The sequence below is a fragment of the Atta cephalotes genome (assembly GCF_000143395.1).
Source record: "Atta cephalotes unplaced genomic scaffold scaffold00009, whole genome shotgun sequence".
In the NCBI taxonomy this organism is placed as follows: domain Eukaryota; kingdom Metazoa; phylum Arthropoda; class Insecta; order Hymenoptera; family Formicidae; genus Atta; species Atta cephalotes.
In genome coordinates, this window is record NW_012130073.1 from 4,119,087 (window position 1) to 4,135,959 (window position 16,873).

General features: G+C 33.9%; 1 protein-coding gene across 1 annotated transcript in view; it reads right to left on the bottom strand.

Annotated features, from left to right (window-relative positions):
• Nucleotides 1-379: 379 nt before the first annotated feature.
• The window catches only part of LOC105627545 (inositol hexakisphosphate and diphosphoinositol-pentakisphosphate kinase 2), a 17,412-nt gene continuing 918 nt past the window's right edge, over nt 380-16,873 (bottom strand). Inside the window, exons 3-29 of the mRNA XM_012208827.1 lie at nt 14,603-14,800; nt 14,393-14,533; nt 14,229-14,320; nt 13,609-13,774; nt 13,131-13,423; nt 12,572-12,766; nt 12,385-12,471; nt 12,130-12,318; nt 11,902-11,999; nt 11,479-11,616; nt 10,984-11,013; nt 10,028-10,262; nt 9,518-9,953; nt 9,306-9,439; nt 9,098-9,212; nt 8,785-9,024; nt 8,607-8,723; nt 8,358-8,515; nt 8,094-8,242; nt 7,119-7,166; nt 4,539-4,844; nt 2,774-2,995; nt 2,152-2,392; nt 1,796-1,887; nt 1,617-1,728; nt 950-1,327; nt 380-839 (exon numbers count right to left, since the gene is read on the bottom strand). Coding sequence (XP_012064217.1) covers nt 380-839; nt 950-1,327; nt 1,617-1,728; nt 1,796-1,887; nt 2,152-2,392; nt 2,774-2,995; nt 4,539-4,844; nt 7,119-7,166; nt 8,094-8,242; nt 8,358-8,515; nt 8,607-8,723; nt 8,785-9,024; nt 9,098-9,212; nt 9,306-9,439; nt 9,518-9,953; nt 10,028-10,262; nt 10,984-11,013; nt 11,479-11,616; nt 11,902-11,999; nt 12,130-12,318; nt 12,385-12,471; nt 12,572-12,766; nt 13,131-13,423; nt 13,609-13,774; nt 14,229-14,320; nt 14,393-14,533; nt 14,603-14,800 — 5,070 coding nt within the window. The remainder of the gene's footprint in view (nt 840-949; nt 1,328-1,616; nt 1,729-1,795; nt 1,888-2,151; nt 2,393-2,773; nt 2,996-4,538; nt 4,845-7,118; nt 7,167-8,093; nt 8,243-8,357; nt 8,516-8,606; nt 8,724-8,784; nt 9,025-9,097; nt 9,213-9,305; nt 9,440-9,517; nt 9,954-10,027; nt 10,263-10,983; nt 11,014-11,478; nt 11,617-11,901; nt 12,000-12,129; nt 12,319-12,384; nt 12,472-12,571; nt 12,767-13,130; nt 13,424-13,608; nt 13,775-14,228; nt 14,321-14,392; nt 14,534-14,602; nt 14,801-16,873) is intronic.

Consider the following 16,873-nt stretch of genomic DNA (forward strand, 5'->3'; position numbering starts at 1 on the left):
ATTGATCGCTTTCTAAAGATATTTCTCGAGCTAAAACAAGAATATATCATCTTTGATTTAATATCTCATTTATATAATGCTATAAAGATTGGAAGCAGATGGGGTTTAAAAGTTTCGCTATTATAACTCTTTCTAAATAATCTGGTCCTGATCGTATACTTTTATCAGCCTTGATGAATAATGCTACGAAACATCAAAATAACTGTTCAGTTAATGTTGTTTAATTAATACTTATTGATTTTAATACTTTTGAATTTCTAGGAAACTATCCTTTCTAAAAAACTCTAGTAGTGTAAAACGCTACGTTGTAAGAATAGATTTAATATCACGAGGATGTCAAAAAAAATATTAAATAAGTAAATTAATTTGTGATTGATATCTATTTCTTTTCCTCTTCTTTGACATCAAAGCCCACGGTGACATTAGAGCTATCCGTGAGACTGCCGGCTACAGTAAGTATAGGTTCCTCCTCCTGTTGGCTCGTTCTCGAGGAATGTGTCGGATCCGTGCTTAATTTCCAATTTTCTAGATCCGCATCCGACATCGTCGAAAACGAGCTTTGCCTCGAGTAACTGAAAGTCATATCAGATTTCTGTACAACCGGCTTCGGCGTCGTGACGCTCTGCGAACGAGAAAAATTTTTTCGCTTTTGAGAATTGATGTGCGAGCCGCCGCACTTTTTGGAATCCTTCTTTGCCTTCTCCGCAATGGATTTACTCGTGCTTGAAATGTCTGATTTCTGAGAGATAGAGAGTTTTACTTTATCGGAAGTAGCAGTGTTGTCAGTGTCCTTAATTCGGACGTCGCCATGCAATACATCCGTGCTTTCCACCAGGAAACTATAATAACATCGCGATAAATATCGATATATCTCTTCATATGTATATATTATATGTATATTCGTGTTAACCGATAAAAATACGAAATAAAACCGATTTTATTTGCCTACCGTCCGATCTTCTTGTAGCTTCCGCTTAGTTTCATGGGATTAATGTCATCCCTCTCGAATATCGATTTAACGTCTTGTTTCTTTTGCTCTTCTGTCTGTTTTAAAGTTAACGTGTGGTCCTCGTCTTCGTCGATATTATCGCAGGAAAGATCATCGCCACAGATGAGCTTTGTCTGCGCGCCGCTGGCACCTGATTGTATCGTTTGCGGTATTTGCGTTATTTTACGTATCTGACCGTCCTCGTTGCTGTAATAATCTGTATATGAAACGCTGCCGCGACTTTCTCGATTCTCTTGATCGAGACGAATACAAAATTCGTTAAAGTCTACGTCCAGGCAGGAAGTCGGGGAGAATTTCGGCGCAATAAAGAGTTGAGCACTGTGAAGGGAGAAGTGTTATTTCTAATACTACTAACATTCAACACACAACGTAGTAAGATATTAAAGAGAGATATTAGAGAGAATAGTAAGATATTAGAGATGTAAAATCTAAATTAACAAAGATACAATCACAAAATGATATATTTAGTGAATTTAGGACTACAGAATGCAAGTAACTAAATCAGTAGTTAATTAATCACATAAATTCAACATAAAAGGAAAAAACATACAAAATTAGAAATAGATCAAATTTATAAAATGTATCTCAAAACACATGTAAGACTCACCTTTCGTTGCTGATTAAGCTTATAGACATACTACATTCGCCTGTCGACGTTGGCGCAGGTGACGATGGCTCGGAGGATAGAAAAGACTGTGGCTCACTACTCCAGCCTGTACCTGTATGAAATAAAAGATTATTAAAATTGATATTACTGCCATAGTTTTAGATAGGATAGGTACACACTGTTCGGGCTAGTAGGTGATGGTAGATTCCTTGTGTCACACGTTTCTGTTTCACCAAGAGGTTTATATTGTATCGGTGTAGGCATAATGTACCTATAAAATGGTAACACGATTATATATTGGATTATATATTGGATTATATATTGGATTATATATTAATCGTAACTCGCATACTAGAGTTTTTAGTAATTAAATTGTAAAATAATATATATATATAAAATAATTATTCAAACAAAAAGATGTAGTAGAATATAACACACTCATCGGGATAAGTTTAGGAGCATTCTTACTCGAAATTTGGCGCAGAGGAAAGAACTAAATACTCACGAGCATGTTTTATATAATTTCTTACGATACCTGACAGCTTCTGTGTCGGAAGAGTGGTACTCGCGACTAATCCCGGCGTGGACGAGAGGTGGATTGAGTGACTCGTGCGTCGATCCGGCCGGTGATGACTTAGGCGGTGATGAGGCTGGGGTTCTATATAACGGCGCCGTGGTCATCATCTCCAGGAAACAATCTAGTTGACGTAGCGACAACGCGTTGTGTAGAGTTTCCAAGGGTCTGATGGGGGGCACCCCGCCGAAGCCTTCTATCGCTATAGAATATACATGCCAATTAAAAATCATTTTTTTCAATATTTTAATTTATTCTCTTCTATCCAGATTTTTCATTTTATTAAAGTTAATAAAATATCGATATTTAAAAAAAAAATCGATATTTTTCTGAATTTTATCAGATATACAATTATTTAAATTGAAGGATAAACTGTTCGGATAAGATTTAATGAGTTTCAATAGCTTTAATATTATTTGTTACTATGTTTGATTAAATCCGAGAAATAATCTTGCTAATTTTATATTAAGCATAAAATTACTGAGAATTAATTATTTATATATTAATTATTATTATATATTAAATATATAATAAAATTAAATATAAATTATAAATTAAATATATAATAATCTAGAGATACTACCGGCAACCGCGGACGCATGAGGTGGTACCATGTCCTTCAGGTTCGGCGCGCTCGAGGAACCGCTTATTACGGCAGTGCTGAAGAGACTGTTGGCCGAGCCAGTGAGCTTCTTGCTGACATTGTAGCCCAGCAGCTTGAAATAACTCATCTGTCCGGAGATACTGTGTCGGTGGCGCCTTGCTGTGCAGGTAGGATCAGGTTGAATGATCCGCGATCGTGTGTCTAGCGGTGGAGAAGAGGAATGAGGCTTGGACACGGGATGTTTGGACGGACGGGGGACTCAGACGCTGATAAATACTCCGGACATTGATGATGATTAGTCTCGTGGATCGATGATAGTGATAACGGTGAATATTTGTTATATGTATATAATTGGCATGTCTTTATTAAAAGCCGGCAGAGAGCGACTGTGAAGCCTTAAATTCTACCATGACATACTCATACTCGTGCTCGTGCTCGTGCTCGTGCCCGTGCTTGAGTTTGTGCTCGCGTCTCAAGGTGAGAAGAGGAACATTAATAATCAGAAAGAGATGACAGAGTGATAACGAGCAAAGCAAATCGGTGAGCATAGGATTATTCCCAATACAATATTAATTATTATATTAATCAATTCATGATTGATTCTCTACCTCCTCTCTACATCCTCTTTCTGAAAATAAATTTAGAAAGAAATAGAAGATTAGGACTCGAATCGAATCTCGATTAGTGGGAATAGTGGGAATAATCCAAATTAGGAAACAAAAACTGACGTTGGTCTTCCTTCGAAAAAGAATATCAAGCTAATTGAACAAATTAGCAAAATATAACGGATAAAGAATTAAACTTTGCGAATGCCCAACTAATTTGCTTTACTACTTATGTTGCAGTAAATAGTTTTTTGATTATCTCCCTTTCTTTTAAAAAATCTGATCTCCTTTAGTTTGTTAAATAATTTCTTTGTCAGACAACATAATTTCATCAAATCTAGAAATAATGCAGCAATTCACGTAGGATCAATTTCGTATCTATCTCGTAAATCGAGATTTTCAGTATCTAATATTGAGGTCGCAAAGTAGCGCATGGAAAATAAATAATTCAATCGCGTCCAATCTGTGTATCGATGCCAATAAAAGTTATGCCAGTAAAAGAAATTATCAACGAAAGGACAAGATGAAACGTTATTTAGTGATTCAAGAAGAATAATCCCGACTATCACCAGATGATAATGTACGTTATATTTATTTCTTTATATTACTAACTCTTAAACCTTTTCGCTGATTATGGCATATCCAATATTCTTGTTCCAGTACTTTTCCATTGTTTTCACTAATAAAGCAATGAAAAATATTTTTATTCATATATTTTCTTAATACCGTTATGCTTAATGTCTAGTGTTTCGATTGAAAAAGATTTTTTTCAAAGTTCATTTTTATGAAATTACAATCGAATTGGGTGAATATACTACAGTATATTATTCCCATAGTGTAATATTTGGGCAAACAAAATTTTCATTGACATTGATTAGATCTGAATAAAACTGAGAGAAATATTGAAAGAAATGTTTGATTAATTAAAATTCTAGTTGAAGATGGACAAATTAGAATTGCCTGATTAAATTTACTAAATTCTAATTATGACAATTGGAATTCTGATTGATATCAAGAATTTTCCAGTTTATCCATTTTCAACCAAACATTTTTCTCAGATTTTTCCATGCGCCACTCCGACATGCGACGATCTTTCCATTAGTTCAGATGAGTGAATTTGTCGTTACCCTTGAACTCACCGCAGGATTCGACGGATGAGAGCAAGGTCACTTCGGAGCGCGATCGTTCGTATTTTCTGCCGCGACCACGATAACCGATGACAGTCCGCTCCGGCAGATTGCTGACGGTCGCGAATGACGGATCGGGCAATGAGCAAAGGTTGGCGGATAGTTGTCTATCGTTGCACGCATTGCGAAGCGAGCACGAAGAAGCGAAGCTTTCGTCCGGCGAAACCGGTAGTTCCGGCGAGCTATAAGATTGCAGCAGCGTCACCGGTTTCCACGTGCGTTCCTCGTCGCGAGATTCCTCCAGAGTTGGCCCCGCGGCTGATAGCGAGTTGCGTTGCGTTGCGTTGCGTAGCGATGCATTGCGATGCGATGCGGTGCATGAGGAGTGTGCGAAATGCGCAGGCAATAGATCCAGATGTGATAGCGTTATCAGAAGGAGACGGCAGGGTATGATGCAGCATTCGGAATGACGGTGTAGTGAGAGGAAGAGGAGAGAAAAGAAAACAAAACAGAGAAAGAACCGATTAAAAAATCCATTTGATTTAAAGAACCGGAAGGGACGAATCTTTGGATTACTGCTCTCGCGATAAAAAAGCAATGATTACCATAATATACCGTAACTCGTATCAGATTAGAGATTGAATTTCATTAATCAGAAAAAATAAAACTAATATCAAGATTAGTGAATGTTATTTTGATTAATAAAATTCAATCTCAATCTAATCTCAGTCTAATCTGACATAAAGAACGTTTTACTTTATTATGCACTTTGTGACATGCTTTGCTTTACGTGTTATACGTACGTTACAGAGATTATGAATAATTAAAAAATTATATATAAAGAAACAATCTCTGTAACAAATATAAGAATTGTCAGCGTAAAGATCTTAAAATCTGTTATAATTATTACATCTATATTTACACAGTACATATATAGTACAATATAAATAAATATATACATACTACTATATGTATGAAATATATAAATATATAGAAAATAATTTTTGAATAAGATTATTCAAAATATAAATATTATATTTTAATTGCTTCGGCGTTTAAAGATTCGTCAAGGAAGAAATAAAATTAAGGATAGAGTATACCTTCCACGCCCTCTGCGCATAGTTTAGCGAGTATGCCGGATTCACGAGTATGCACAACATCATACAACAACCGTGGCATGCAACCAATAAGCCAATCAAACCATATGACTTTTTACATACAGCCTCGTAACATTGAAGTTTGTTAGGATGTCAAAGCTCAAACGGCATTAGTATATAATGATATAGTGGAAAGATATGATGCTTTTTTTGGTCCGAGTCCCTTTTTCCTTTTGATTATCGTTATGAATTATACATGAAGAAGAGGAACGAGGTGACGATATTATATGTTTTTGAGAGCTATTTATTTAAAGATAACATTCAACGATCAATGAAAATGGTGACGATGTAAGATGAACACGATAACGACGAATCGACATGAACGCAAATGTAAATACAAAAAAAGGAAGCTGTGAATATTCGATGAGCGTCAACAATTGTTTGAGAAAATCGATGATATGAAATTCGATGACACTTTAGATGAACTTATACGATGAACGTATGGCAAGTGCGCTTAGAGCTCCAAGAAGGAAGACTCGATGGTAATGAAGATGTGCGAGTTTCGTGAACATGATGATCTTAGGATCGAGGATTCGGGTGAGCAGCTAAATGAACCACACTACAGTGCGTGTGTGGTCCAGACAGTCGCCGATACTTTATTAGTTGGCTTCCACGCGCACAATTATCGCTGAGCAAAGAGTTATTTCAACTGGAATCCGCTTCCTACCCTGGCATTGGCAAAATACACATCTCTCGGCTACATGAAACAAGATACATTAAATTTTTCCGGATAAATCGCCCTATCCGGATAGATCAACCAGAGCATGTTTCGCACTTCGTCCGGTGTTCCAGAGATCCAATCATTAAAAGAAAAGAAAAAATGATACCAATCCTTTTTCTATCTATATAATACGTGCGATTTGTAGAACTGATTAAAGAAAAAATAATGAAATCAACAAATGCAGATTAACTCGCAACATATCGTGAAAAATTAACTCGGGCAAAATATACAAGATTAATTCACTGAGGAAGGGATGAGATACGAGACTGTAATTACGAAGTATAAGATGTAGGATGTGAGAATTGGCAGTTACTTTAATTAACACTTTGTAATACCGACGATGTGCATAAGCGCATTCTGGATACTGATATACATATATCCAATAACTATGCACATTAATTGCAACGAAAATAAAAATCCGCTGAATTATCTGCTTTATATGAGAATATCAGAGTTATGCTATATGTTCGACATGAAATTTTATTAGCATAATTATATGCAATATCGATTGATGGAATTATTTCATTGCCACATATGCATAAGGATTTCTACGGATAAAAAAAAATGTACATGTGGATAGGACGGATCTACTTGATTATGGAAAAAAATAAGGATAAAATATTCATCCGAAAGTTGTACATTACGTGTACAGTACGTGTACATTATCTCAAAAAATCATTTTATAAAAAAAATTAATAACCGGTAAAAACGTACCTTCTTTGTTGACCGCGTCCAAGCTCTGATACTGCAGCTTGTCCGCAGCTACAAAAAGAGAACAGTAGAACACAGCAGGGAGCATTGTGGCGATATTCCACCATCAATTCAACTGCCAGTAATTAACCCCTAAAAAGCTCTAATATCTCGATGCCTTTAACGTTAACATAACACATACATAATATATATTAAACCTCATTATATGTTTGCGCGCATTTTTGCAAAACTATTCTTCGAAGAGCAAATAAAGATATCTTTACATCATACATACATTATTATATCGCACGACTCATTCATTTATATGCGATTTCGTAAAAATGATATAAATTCAAATCTCTGCTCTTATTTAGATAACAAGAAACATCTACAAATTTAACAATACAACTTCAGCCTAAAATTTAGAAACAATATTAATCTTTTAAATATCATAAATATCATAAATATTTTTAATTACATACTGTAAAAATTGTACAAATTAATAATCGAATTATTGATTCATTAAATTAAAATTCATTGAAGATCAAGCACGACATTAAACTTCGATATATTTTTCATTAATCACTACTTATACAAGGGAAATAGGATTTATCGTGATAAAATATAATTTCATGGTGTGAATCTATTATATAATTTGGAAAGGAGGATATATATATGGCATTCATATGTAGCATACTATAAATGTCGACTGCCATTAAGATGGTGTATAAATATATAAAGAAGACCAATAATCAATAATTATATAATCATGCACAAACCATTAAATGTGTTAAGGATACCGTACATGTCTTACATACACATTTCGTATATTCATGTGTATGTACGCGTATGCACGCACATATGTATACAGCAAGTATAAATCAACCATTAATATTATATTTCGGCCAAATATCGTTCGTTTATCAGCGACATCCTTCACACTTACTTCACTAAATCTGCTCACCGATATAGATAACTTGCACATTAAGGTGCACTTACCTTTCTCGGGCTTCTCTTGCCGTTGATGATCGTAGCTTCGCGCGCGTGGTTCCACGATATTTCCTGCCTCCTTGCTTCGGCGTTGTCGCTGACTTGCCGCTAATTGGCTGCCAAGTCTAGCAGCTTCGTGTCCGGCCACGGTTCTAGCGCTGTACATACAGTAACATTGAATGAAACTTTCACATATTATTTTATTAGAATAATAAATGTATACAGAAAATGTGTAAAGAGAATGCTCAATGTAAATTGCATATAATAGCAGACCTGATTGGAATCGGTGCCGAGCTCTGCAAAAATCCACTATCATACGGTTCGTCCATCATATTCGGATCTAGATCCATCATGTCAATCCCACGACTAGTCGTTGGACTGTCTAGCATAGAGTCCATAGTGTCTGTTTCCATTAATGGTGGAGGCGTATCCTGAAAGCAAATTTTTGTCTATCGTATAACTATTTGAATAATTGAGAACAAAATAACACTTGCCAAAAATTAATAAACAAATTGTACTTACAGCTTGCGCGGTAGGATTTATCAAATCATCCTCAATAATGCCCAATTCCGCATCTTCTTCCTCTATCCTGGTGCTACATTGTGAACTAGTATCCTGACCAGAACCACCACTCTCCCCCTTAAAAAAAATTCATTAATTTGTATTGAGATAGCGTTATACAGATAATTTAAAATCTTACCACATTGTGACTGCTCTCATTGCGCGAGTGTGGTCTGAATCCAGGACCAGGCGGCAGATTCTTCTGCACGCAACAGTTAACACCAGGACTGAAGTGCAATTCGACATGAAAACGTTCCTCACTGCATGGATCTTTGGTTGGATCTTCGTACAACATGACGACAATTTGCGACATGTAGTTCAACTCGGAGACCATGCTGACGTATTCCATCGCGCGACGCCACTGTTCGTCTTTCACCACCTGCGAATCGATGAATAAAAAATTAGAAAATAAAACAGGAAATTATTTCTTCTAATTATAATACATCACTTACATCGAGTAAACCACCATAACGCAACACAGTTAGCAAGGAATGTACATGACTCTCACTTGTGAAATATAGCCTCGTACGTACATGGCGTCCTGGACTCGAGACACCATGGGAATATCTATAGATCACAATAATAATAATTGTATAGTTACTAAAAAAATCTTAAATTGTTAGAGAAGAAAATTCTACAAAAACAAGATCAATGTTATACCTAGGATTAAGCCTATTTACAGTCTCCTCAGATTCTTCGATATTTCGTTGTAGATCAGCCCGTATTTTTTTCAACAAAGGCGTGCATATCCCTTGGCCAATAGTCATTTTTTCTTGTACCGTTAAACCATATTCCTATGCATTAATATATAATAAAATTTACAGTTAGAAAAATAAAATATTGATAGAATTAATGGCAAAAATAAATTATACCTGAGGGATTACTATATCCGCTAAAGATTTAGCGTACGTATACAATTCTTCCGCGTGTTCAAATTGCAATGTATGATTATTGTGTTGCAGATCGTATTTTATACAATCGTAAATATCGGGAATTTTAGATATGTCGAAACGTTTGTTTTTCGTACAAAAATCCTTTTCTATCTTTCCCCAGCGACGTCCCATCAGTTCCCACGTTTCACCATGATAGAGTATCGTGTCCTTTGTCTTCGGATCTTCCTTTTTTATTCGCACGATATCTAAGAGTTTTTGGATAAGAGTATGAACATGTTGGCAACATCGGACCGGGTTTTTAACAAAATCTAAAGCGGCATTGATGCTGAGCGCGTTTCCTGGATTGATTTGTTCTCGATCCTCCCGAGTAAAGTCTCTATCTTGTTGTAGCAGCTCGTGCAAGCGCGTTTTTACCCTATAATTATAAATATCGTATATTATGTGGAAAAAGTTAATTACAATTCAAGCGTTTAGTGAAGATCTACTCACATATTCTGATATTTGCTACTATCGCAGTCGTTATCTAGAAGCCCATTGGTGTTCGCGCTTTTCACCATTTGCACTAAAATAGGCGTTAGCTCTCCCTCCAATGCAAGCAATCCTTTCGCAAAAGCTGCAGCAGTCATTTGAACGCGTCCCTCATCGCTAGCATAGATCTTTAAGTCATGGCGAAACGTAGAGTGCAAGCGTAACAAACCCAATCCTTGTGCACCTGCGTATTCACCTACATTTAATAAGAGGGAATAGTATCAAAACATCGACGGGATTCCTTCTGTCACAACCATCATAATCATAGAACACAACGGAACAATTTAGAGAGTACTCCAAAAATAAAAAAAATAAATAAAAAAATAGTTGTCGAGATGATCTATGCTTTAGTATCGAGATCATCGTAATATGTAAAGACATTATCGGGATTAATTATATTGCAAAGATATAATATCGGAATTAATTATATTATATTAATTAACGTTGTGACATAACACGGAAGGTGCTGCAAGTTTTTCATGTCTCTAAATGTTTTAGAGTTACCTTAAAACTCCTCTGTTGGTATTTTAATAAAAAATTACGTTTCGAAGAACACATATTGTACAAATACGTGCATAACATTTTACATATAAAAAATTATATTTAATGTATTATAGTGCCGTTAAAAACAAAACTAATGGAAACTAATGGAACATTAGCATAAAAAAAGCGTGTGGCGAGAGGTAAGTGTGGTGTACGCTAAAATCGCTAAACCATGCTATTCCCTAGTTGCCGACAATGGTTTGTTTTCGCTAAGTCGAGTGGCAACTCGAGAACTCGTTCAAATAAAGAAATACAAACTGTGCAAGTGTACTCTTACTGTTAACGCCGTCGACCGTAACATCGCTATTTCTAAGAACAGCAATACAATCTACAGAGAACTATGGACTAAGCGTGGATCATAAATAAAAGGTTACCGTGATTTGGTAACATCTCTGATTCTTCCTCTGAAATAACATTTGAGACAGATTATCCTATATGTGACTCTCGAAAGTGTAATATTACTATATCTCACTACCAGTTAGATATGATTGCCAATGGTTGTTAGTGCCACAGTGGTTGCTACACTGGCAATTACTCTCGCACAAATTCGATATTACTCTCAAATAGCTTTTACATTTCTCATACAAAATATAGTGATACAAATCATGTGAAAATACGATTCAATATCAATACGTCAATCTTTTTAAGCCGTTCAATAATTTTGCAACTTGTACAATATAGCATTCTCAAGATACAAGAGACAATAATTCGTACCGAAAGCCTACAGGCTTTCAGATTATACTTCATATATCACAGGTAAACCCAGATCAGGTTTAGCTAATAGAGGAAAATTATTATAGAAACGATTTTCGATACTGTGTAGAAACTTAAAAGCGAGCATGGCAAGCATATGAACATAAGATACGAACCACTAAGGTGTCTACCTTGACCACCGGGGTACATGCAGCGGAATATGCGTCCTAATTCTTCCGCTTGAATACGTCCAGCCGGCGTCAGTTCTCCGCCCCATTTTAATATCAAAACGAGAGACGGTTCTCCTAATCGATCTAAAAGAGAAAAAGTGAAGAGACGCGTATTTCTTCATATACATGAAGATATGATATATAATTTTCTGTAAAATATATCTATTAAATATATTATTATTATTACGATCCGTAAGCGTTTTTATTTTTTAAATTCTATGGTAGAGGTAATGTGAATTATTTGGCAAATGCTAACATCGCATTTTGAATATGGATATGAATATAAATATATTCATTAAATATATATCCTTAAAAATACATATTGTATATATATTATATAAAATAAGTGAAAAAACAAACGAAGCATACTAAGATCGCTACCGTCGTCGGAGGAACTTCCCCGCGGCCGTCCTCGCGGTTGATACTTTAATTGGACTTTGCGATTTATGCCAGAGAAATGCCCGTACCTGCAATAGAGTTAATAATTTTATTACAAATTTATCATTTATTATTCAATTGTGTAATATTAATAATAATCATGTACATTTGATTAATTCATTAAGTAAGTACTGTACTGTTTTGTTTATTGTTACATACATTTCTAAGACACTCTTAAGTTGCTCCAATTTCCCTTGTTTTTCTTCCAATTCGGGACCCGCCGCACGATGCTGTATTTCTGCTAGCAGACTACGCGCTGTATCGAGAATCTCTTGCAGCTGTTTAGGGCGCTTTAGTTTGACATGACCGTGTTTATAGCCATCATACTTCGCAAATATCTCAAAAAATCTATGAGACATAAATTTTAAATTATGATACTTTCGGATGAGAAAATATAAGATCTTTTTTACTCACTTAGGATGACGCACTTCTACTTTCATCTTCTGTTTTGGGGTTCTATCACCATGTCTAATAACTGCCACGACACAGCGTAATTCCATCCTAGATAAATATCGAAGTAATTAGTAATAATTGAAAAACAAGCATCAATAGTAAGGATATAATTGTGTATAGTTTAATTATCACTTGTAGTTAGACTAACATTTTGCCAAATGTGGTTGGCACGATAGGAGGATCGTCCAATTGAAAGGGAACGCTCCACGGAATATGCAACGTGGGAGCCAACTCTCTAAGTATCATATTTCCCAAAATCTTGGCACAGTCATCATAATACTTGTTCGAGTTCTTTACAAAACTAAATCCATTCACATCGCACACAAATGACTGGCCGTTTGCTCTGTAACCAAAATCAATTGTACTTACTTGACTTTTGGCCACTTATGTAAATTGCGCAATACACACTTGTGTCAATATCTGTTTTTTGACTGAAGTCAGTGTCGCAACAGAAATCAAAGCTATTGTAACATGATACGCGTTTTAAAATAATATTGATAACTGCGTCGGTAATTATATTATGTTGACATGTAATGTACATCTTAATGTTACAAACAAACAAAAAATTTTATATAAGAAATCTTTTTAATGAATATTGCGACATATCACTGTTCATAAAAAGAATTATCGAAAAAGTAGACTTAATTTCTTATCATATTGGTTTTATTATATGAAAATATACGTATTATATAAAAATGTTCACATACCTTAATAAATCGAAACCGCATACTGTTTGCTTGAAGGCCAAACATACCTTCCTACTAATTAATTTCTCAGCATTATTCAATATCACTGGATAACGAATTTCTTTGCCCTCCGAATCTCTCTCAACTTTGCCGTCGAGAGCAGGGCTCTTCCTCGCTTCGGCATGAGCGTAATCAGGTCCCACGGTATAGACTTTAACGTCGGTGCCATCAGTAGGCATAAAATCTTCATAGATATAAGAACCACTCTTGCGAACGCGAGATTCTGGAGAATATACACTACTACGACTACCTATCTGTAATAAACAAACATTATTCAATAAGTATATATACAATAAATATTCATTTTTAATTTTTTCCATGTAGAAAAATGATGTTTGCTTTCTACATCTTGTACAAAGAATTATATACTAATTTCAGGAAAGATAATATAATAAATAATTCAAATAAAAGCTAATATATATTAAGATAATATATATACCTTTCTAAATAATCTCTGACTTCCTCCTCCAGCAGAAGTAGGATAGTAAATATAGATATTATGATCTTCAGCTGATACTGGTTTTTCCACGAATGGTTTATTGAAAGTAATACCATTCACCTCTACGTGATCCTCTGATTCCACTAATTCGTGTTCTAAAATACAGTTTATATTTTTTACATATAAAGATTAACTTCTTAAAAACGAGTTTTGCATATTTGTTTACTTTAAAATTAAATTCAAGATAAATTTGGGGTTAATTCAGGATGTACAGATTAGTTACTTAAAAACTGAAGATGAAAATGTATGTAGCACTGAAATATATTATTTTTAATCACCAGAGAAGTTATATATATATATATATATATTAATGAAGGAGACAGGTATCTATTCAATTTTTCATTAATAAAACAATTTTTAGTAAAAACTAGTAAAAAAATTGTTTTATGACAAGATGATGCCGTCCCTAGAGAACTAAACGTATAAGTGACACACATGAATTATTATAATTTTAAATTCATTTGAGTACCGTACGTAATGACTATTTGATTTCAAAATCTGATCGCGAAGATTAAGTATTTACAATTTATTTATAAATTGTATGTAAATTTTGTAACTCACGTTTCGGATCTGGTGAATCTCTGTCGAGAACGGCATACCGTGGAATTTCGATATCTTCGCTTTCCAGTATAGCATAAACTCTTCTTCGGTCCTACAATTAATACGTAGAGGATATATGTAATACAAAAATACATTAGTATTCTGAAATTAAAAGCTTATATACCTGGATATCATACTGCATCGGGAGATGATTGATGATGAATGGTTTACGTAAATTTGCATAATTTATAGCCTTATCAAGGGGGAAGCCTTTACTATGGAAACTTATTAAGCAGTCAACTACAGGCCAATTTTCTACAGGTTCCTATAAATAAACAAAAAATACAAAAGATATTTTGTAAAAATACGGTTCCATAACGTAAATATACATTACCTTTAATATCACTTCTTCTGGAAAGACGACAATTTTTATATATTCGAATTCTTCGAGCCTTGTCAAAATCTCTTTCATCGGTTTACTCTGCGACTTCTTCGCCATTGCACATATTCCAACCAGAACTTGCTTTCCCTCTCCTTCCACATCACTGCTGCCCATATAAGCATCATCTTGGTTGCCTTCTGATAATTCAGGCTAGAAAGTAAAATAAACAATAAGTAATAGAAGAATACATCGCTTATGCAAATTATATCTAATGCAATACCAATAAAGAAAATAATTTTAATAAATATTTCAATAAAATTAATATATAATATAAAATTAAATTCACTATCACACACTCATTTTTTCTTTTGAAAAATTAAGATGATAATCATGATAGATCAAGTAGAATGTCACAGCCTGATACTTTTATATAGTGTCTAAAAATGAACGTGATTTCTAAATTCCGCTATATAACAAGCAGTGACGAAGATTGTAAATCTTCAAGCTAAATAGTGCTCACCCAGTATGCCTTTAGGCAGGATAGAAATCTAGGCTTGTCGTCAGCAGGACAATTTTCATCGCGAACTCTTGTAAGATTACTCATTATACTCTTTAGTTTGATCTTTTGATAAGTAAGTTATACGTTGATCGCATATGTTATTGCCTACATAGAAAGGTAATACATATCAAGCAACAAAGCGTGAAATATGTAAATTTGAAAATAAAAATTCACGCTATTTAAAAAATTCGTGATTCATTCAGCATGAAATTTTCATTCACCTACACGTTTATATTTTTATCTATTTTTGTTTATTTCACTTTACCATTATTCCAACTACATATACCATTATCACTACAATCCAGAATCAATGAGAAATGCAATACTGTCATACATGCAGCAACAAGTAAAACCAAAGCATGAGTGTTAATCACTGCAATGAAAGATTTAGAAAAAAAGGTGAGATATTAATGTGATAAAAGAAAGAAGAAAAATATTACAGCAAACTAAAGAAATATAGTGAAATCTATCTTCATTTCCTATTTATAATTTATAATTCGAATACATGAATATAAGAAATTCTTGTAAACAAATTTCTATGCGGTTAGTAATTCTGATAAGTTATCACAGAAAACTATATACCTGTTATACGTTCAATTGATAAATCTTTATTATTTGTGTGTTTACTATTTTTATAGAATTAATCTTTAAGCACATTCTTATTAGAGTATTTACAATATATATTTCTTTAGTCAGACACATTATACACATGCTTTTACCTTGGAAATAAAATTCATTGTTATATATCTTCAAGAATTAAATACTCCATAAATTCTGATGTCTTCTGTTCTGATAATAAGCAACGATTTAATTGATAATGTTCCAATATCGATCACTTAAAATATGATTACGATTAACATATCATGATAGAAAGATAAAGAAAAATTTATCACTGTCATTTGAACATTATCACTATAACTTAGGATTCAAATATACTTTTGTGGCAACATACAATATTTATACACCTTCAAATGATATAAGAGTGTAGCATTAAATTATCAATTAATTTAGATTTTAATAATATATATATTGTTTGCCTATATAAACTGCGTTCATACACTGTTAGAGTAACGAGTAGCGGATATCTTCTGAATCAAACTCGCAGGCAATTGCATAATGTTATCAAGCATAGTTAGAAGGAATATATAATGCAATCAATATTAGCACTGCTCTAATTGATGATAAATATTAACAAATGTACAATATTCCTAAGTAACAAATGGGATAACTGTTTGCATTACACATGCATCAATAGAAAATTTAAACTGTTGTATCACATGCCATATCATACCATTTGTGCTCGAATAATGTGTCTTGTGATGAGATAAATTCCTATCTGACCAAACATCATGAAAAAACACAAAATTTAACCTATTCTTCTATTGATTGTATTTACTATATAGAAATATTTATTAATATTTATTGCAAATACTTGCACGAATTGATTTAATTCTTTAAAAGCTGATATTATGTAATAAGGGTATATCTCTTGACTATGTAGGTACTAGTGATTAATCGACAAAAGTTCCATCAACATTTACTTAGCAACTGTTTAAGTAATTGTTGGCATATTTTCGCTTGTAAAGAGCAAGTATATTGTAAAAGAATAGATGATGTATAATTTTTTAAATGTATAAAAAAATATTTACACATATGCTTTATATATATGTATCACATATGCCTAATATATATATATATATGTATGTGTGTGCGTGCGTGCGTGC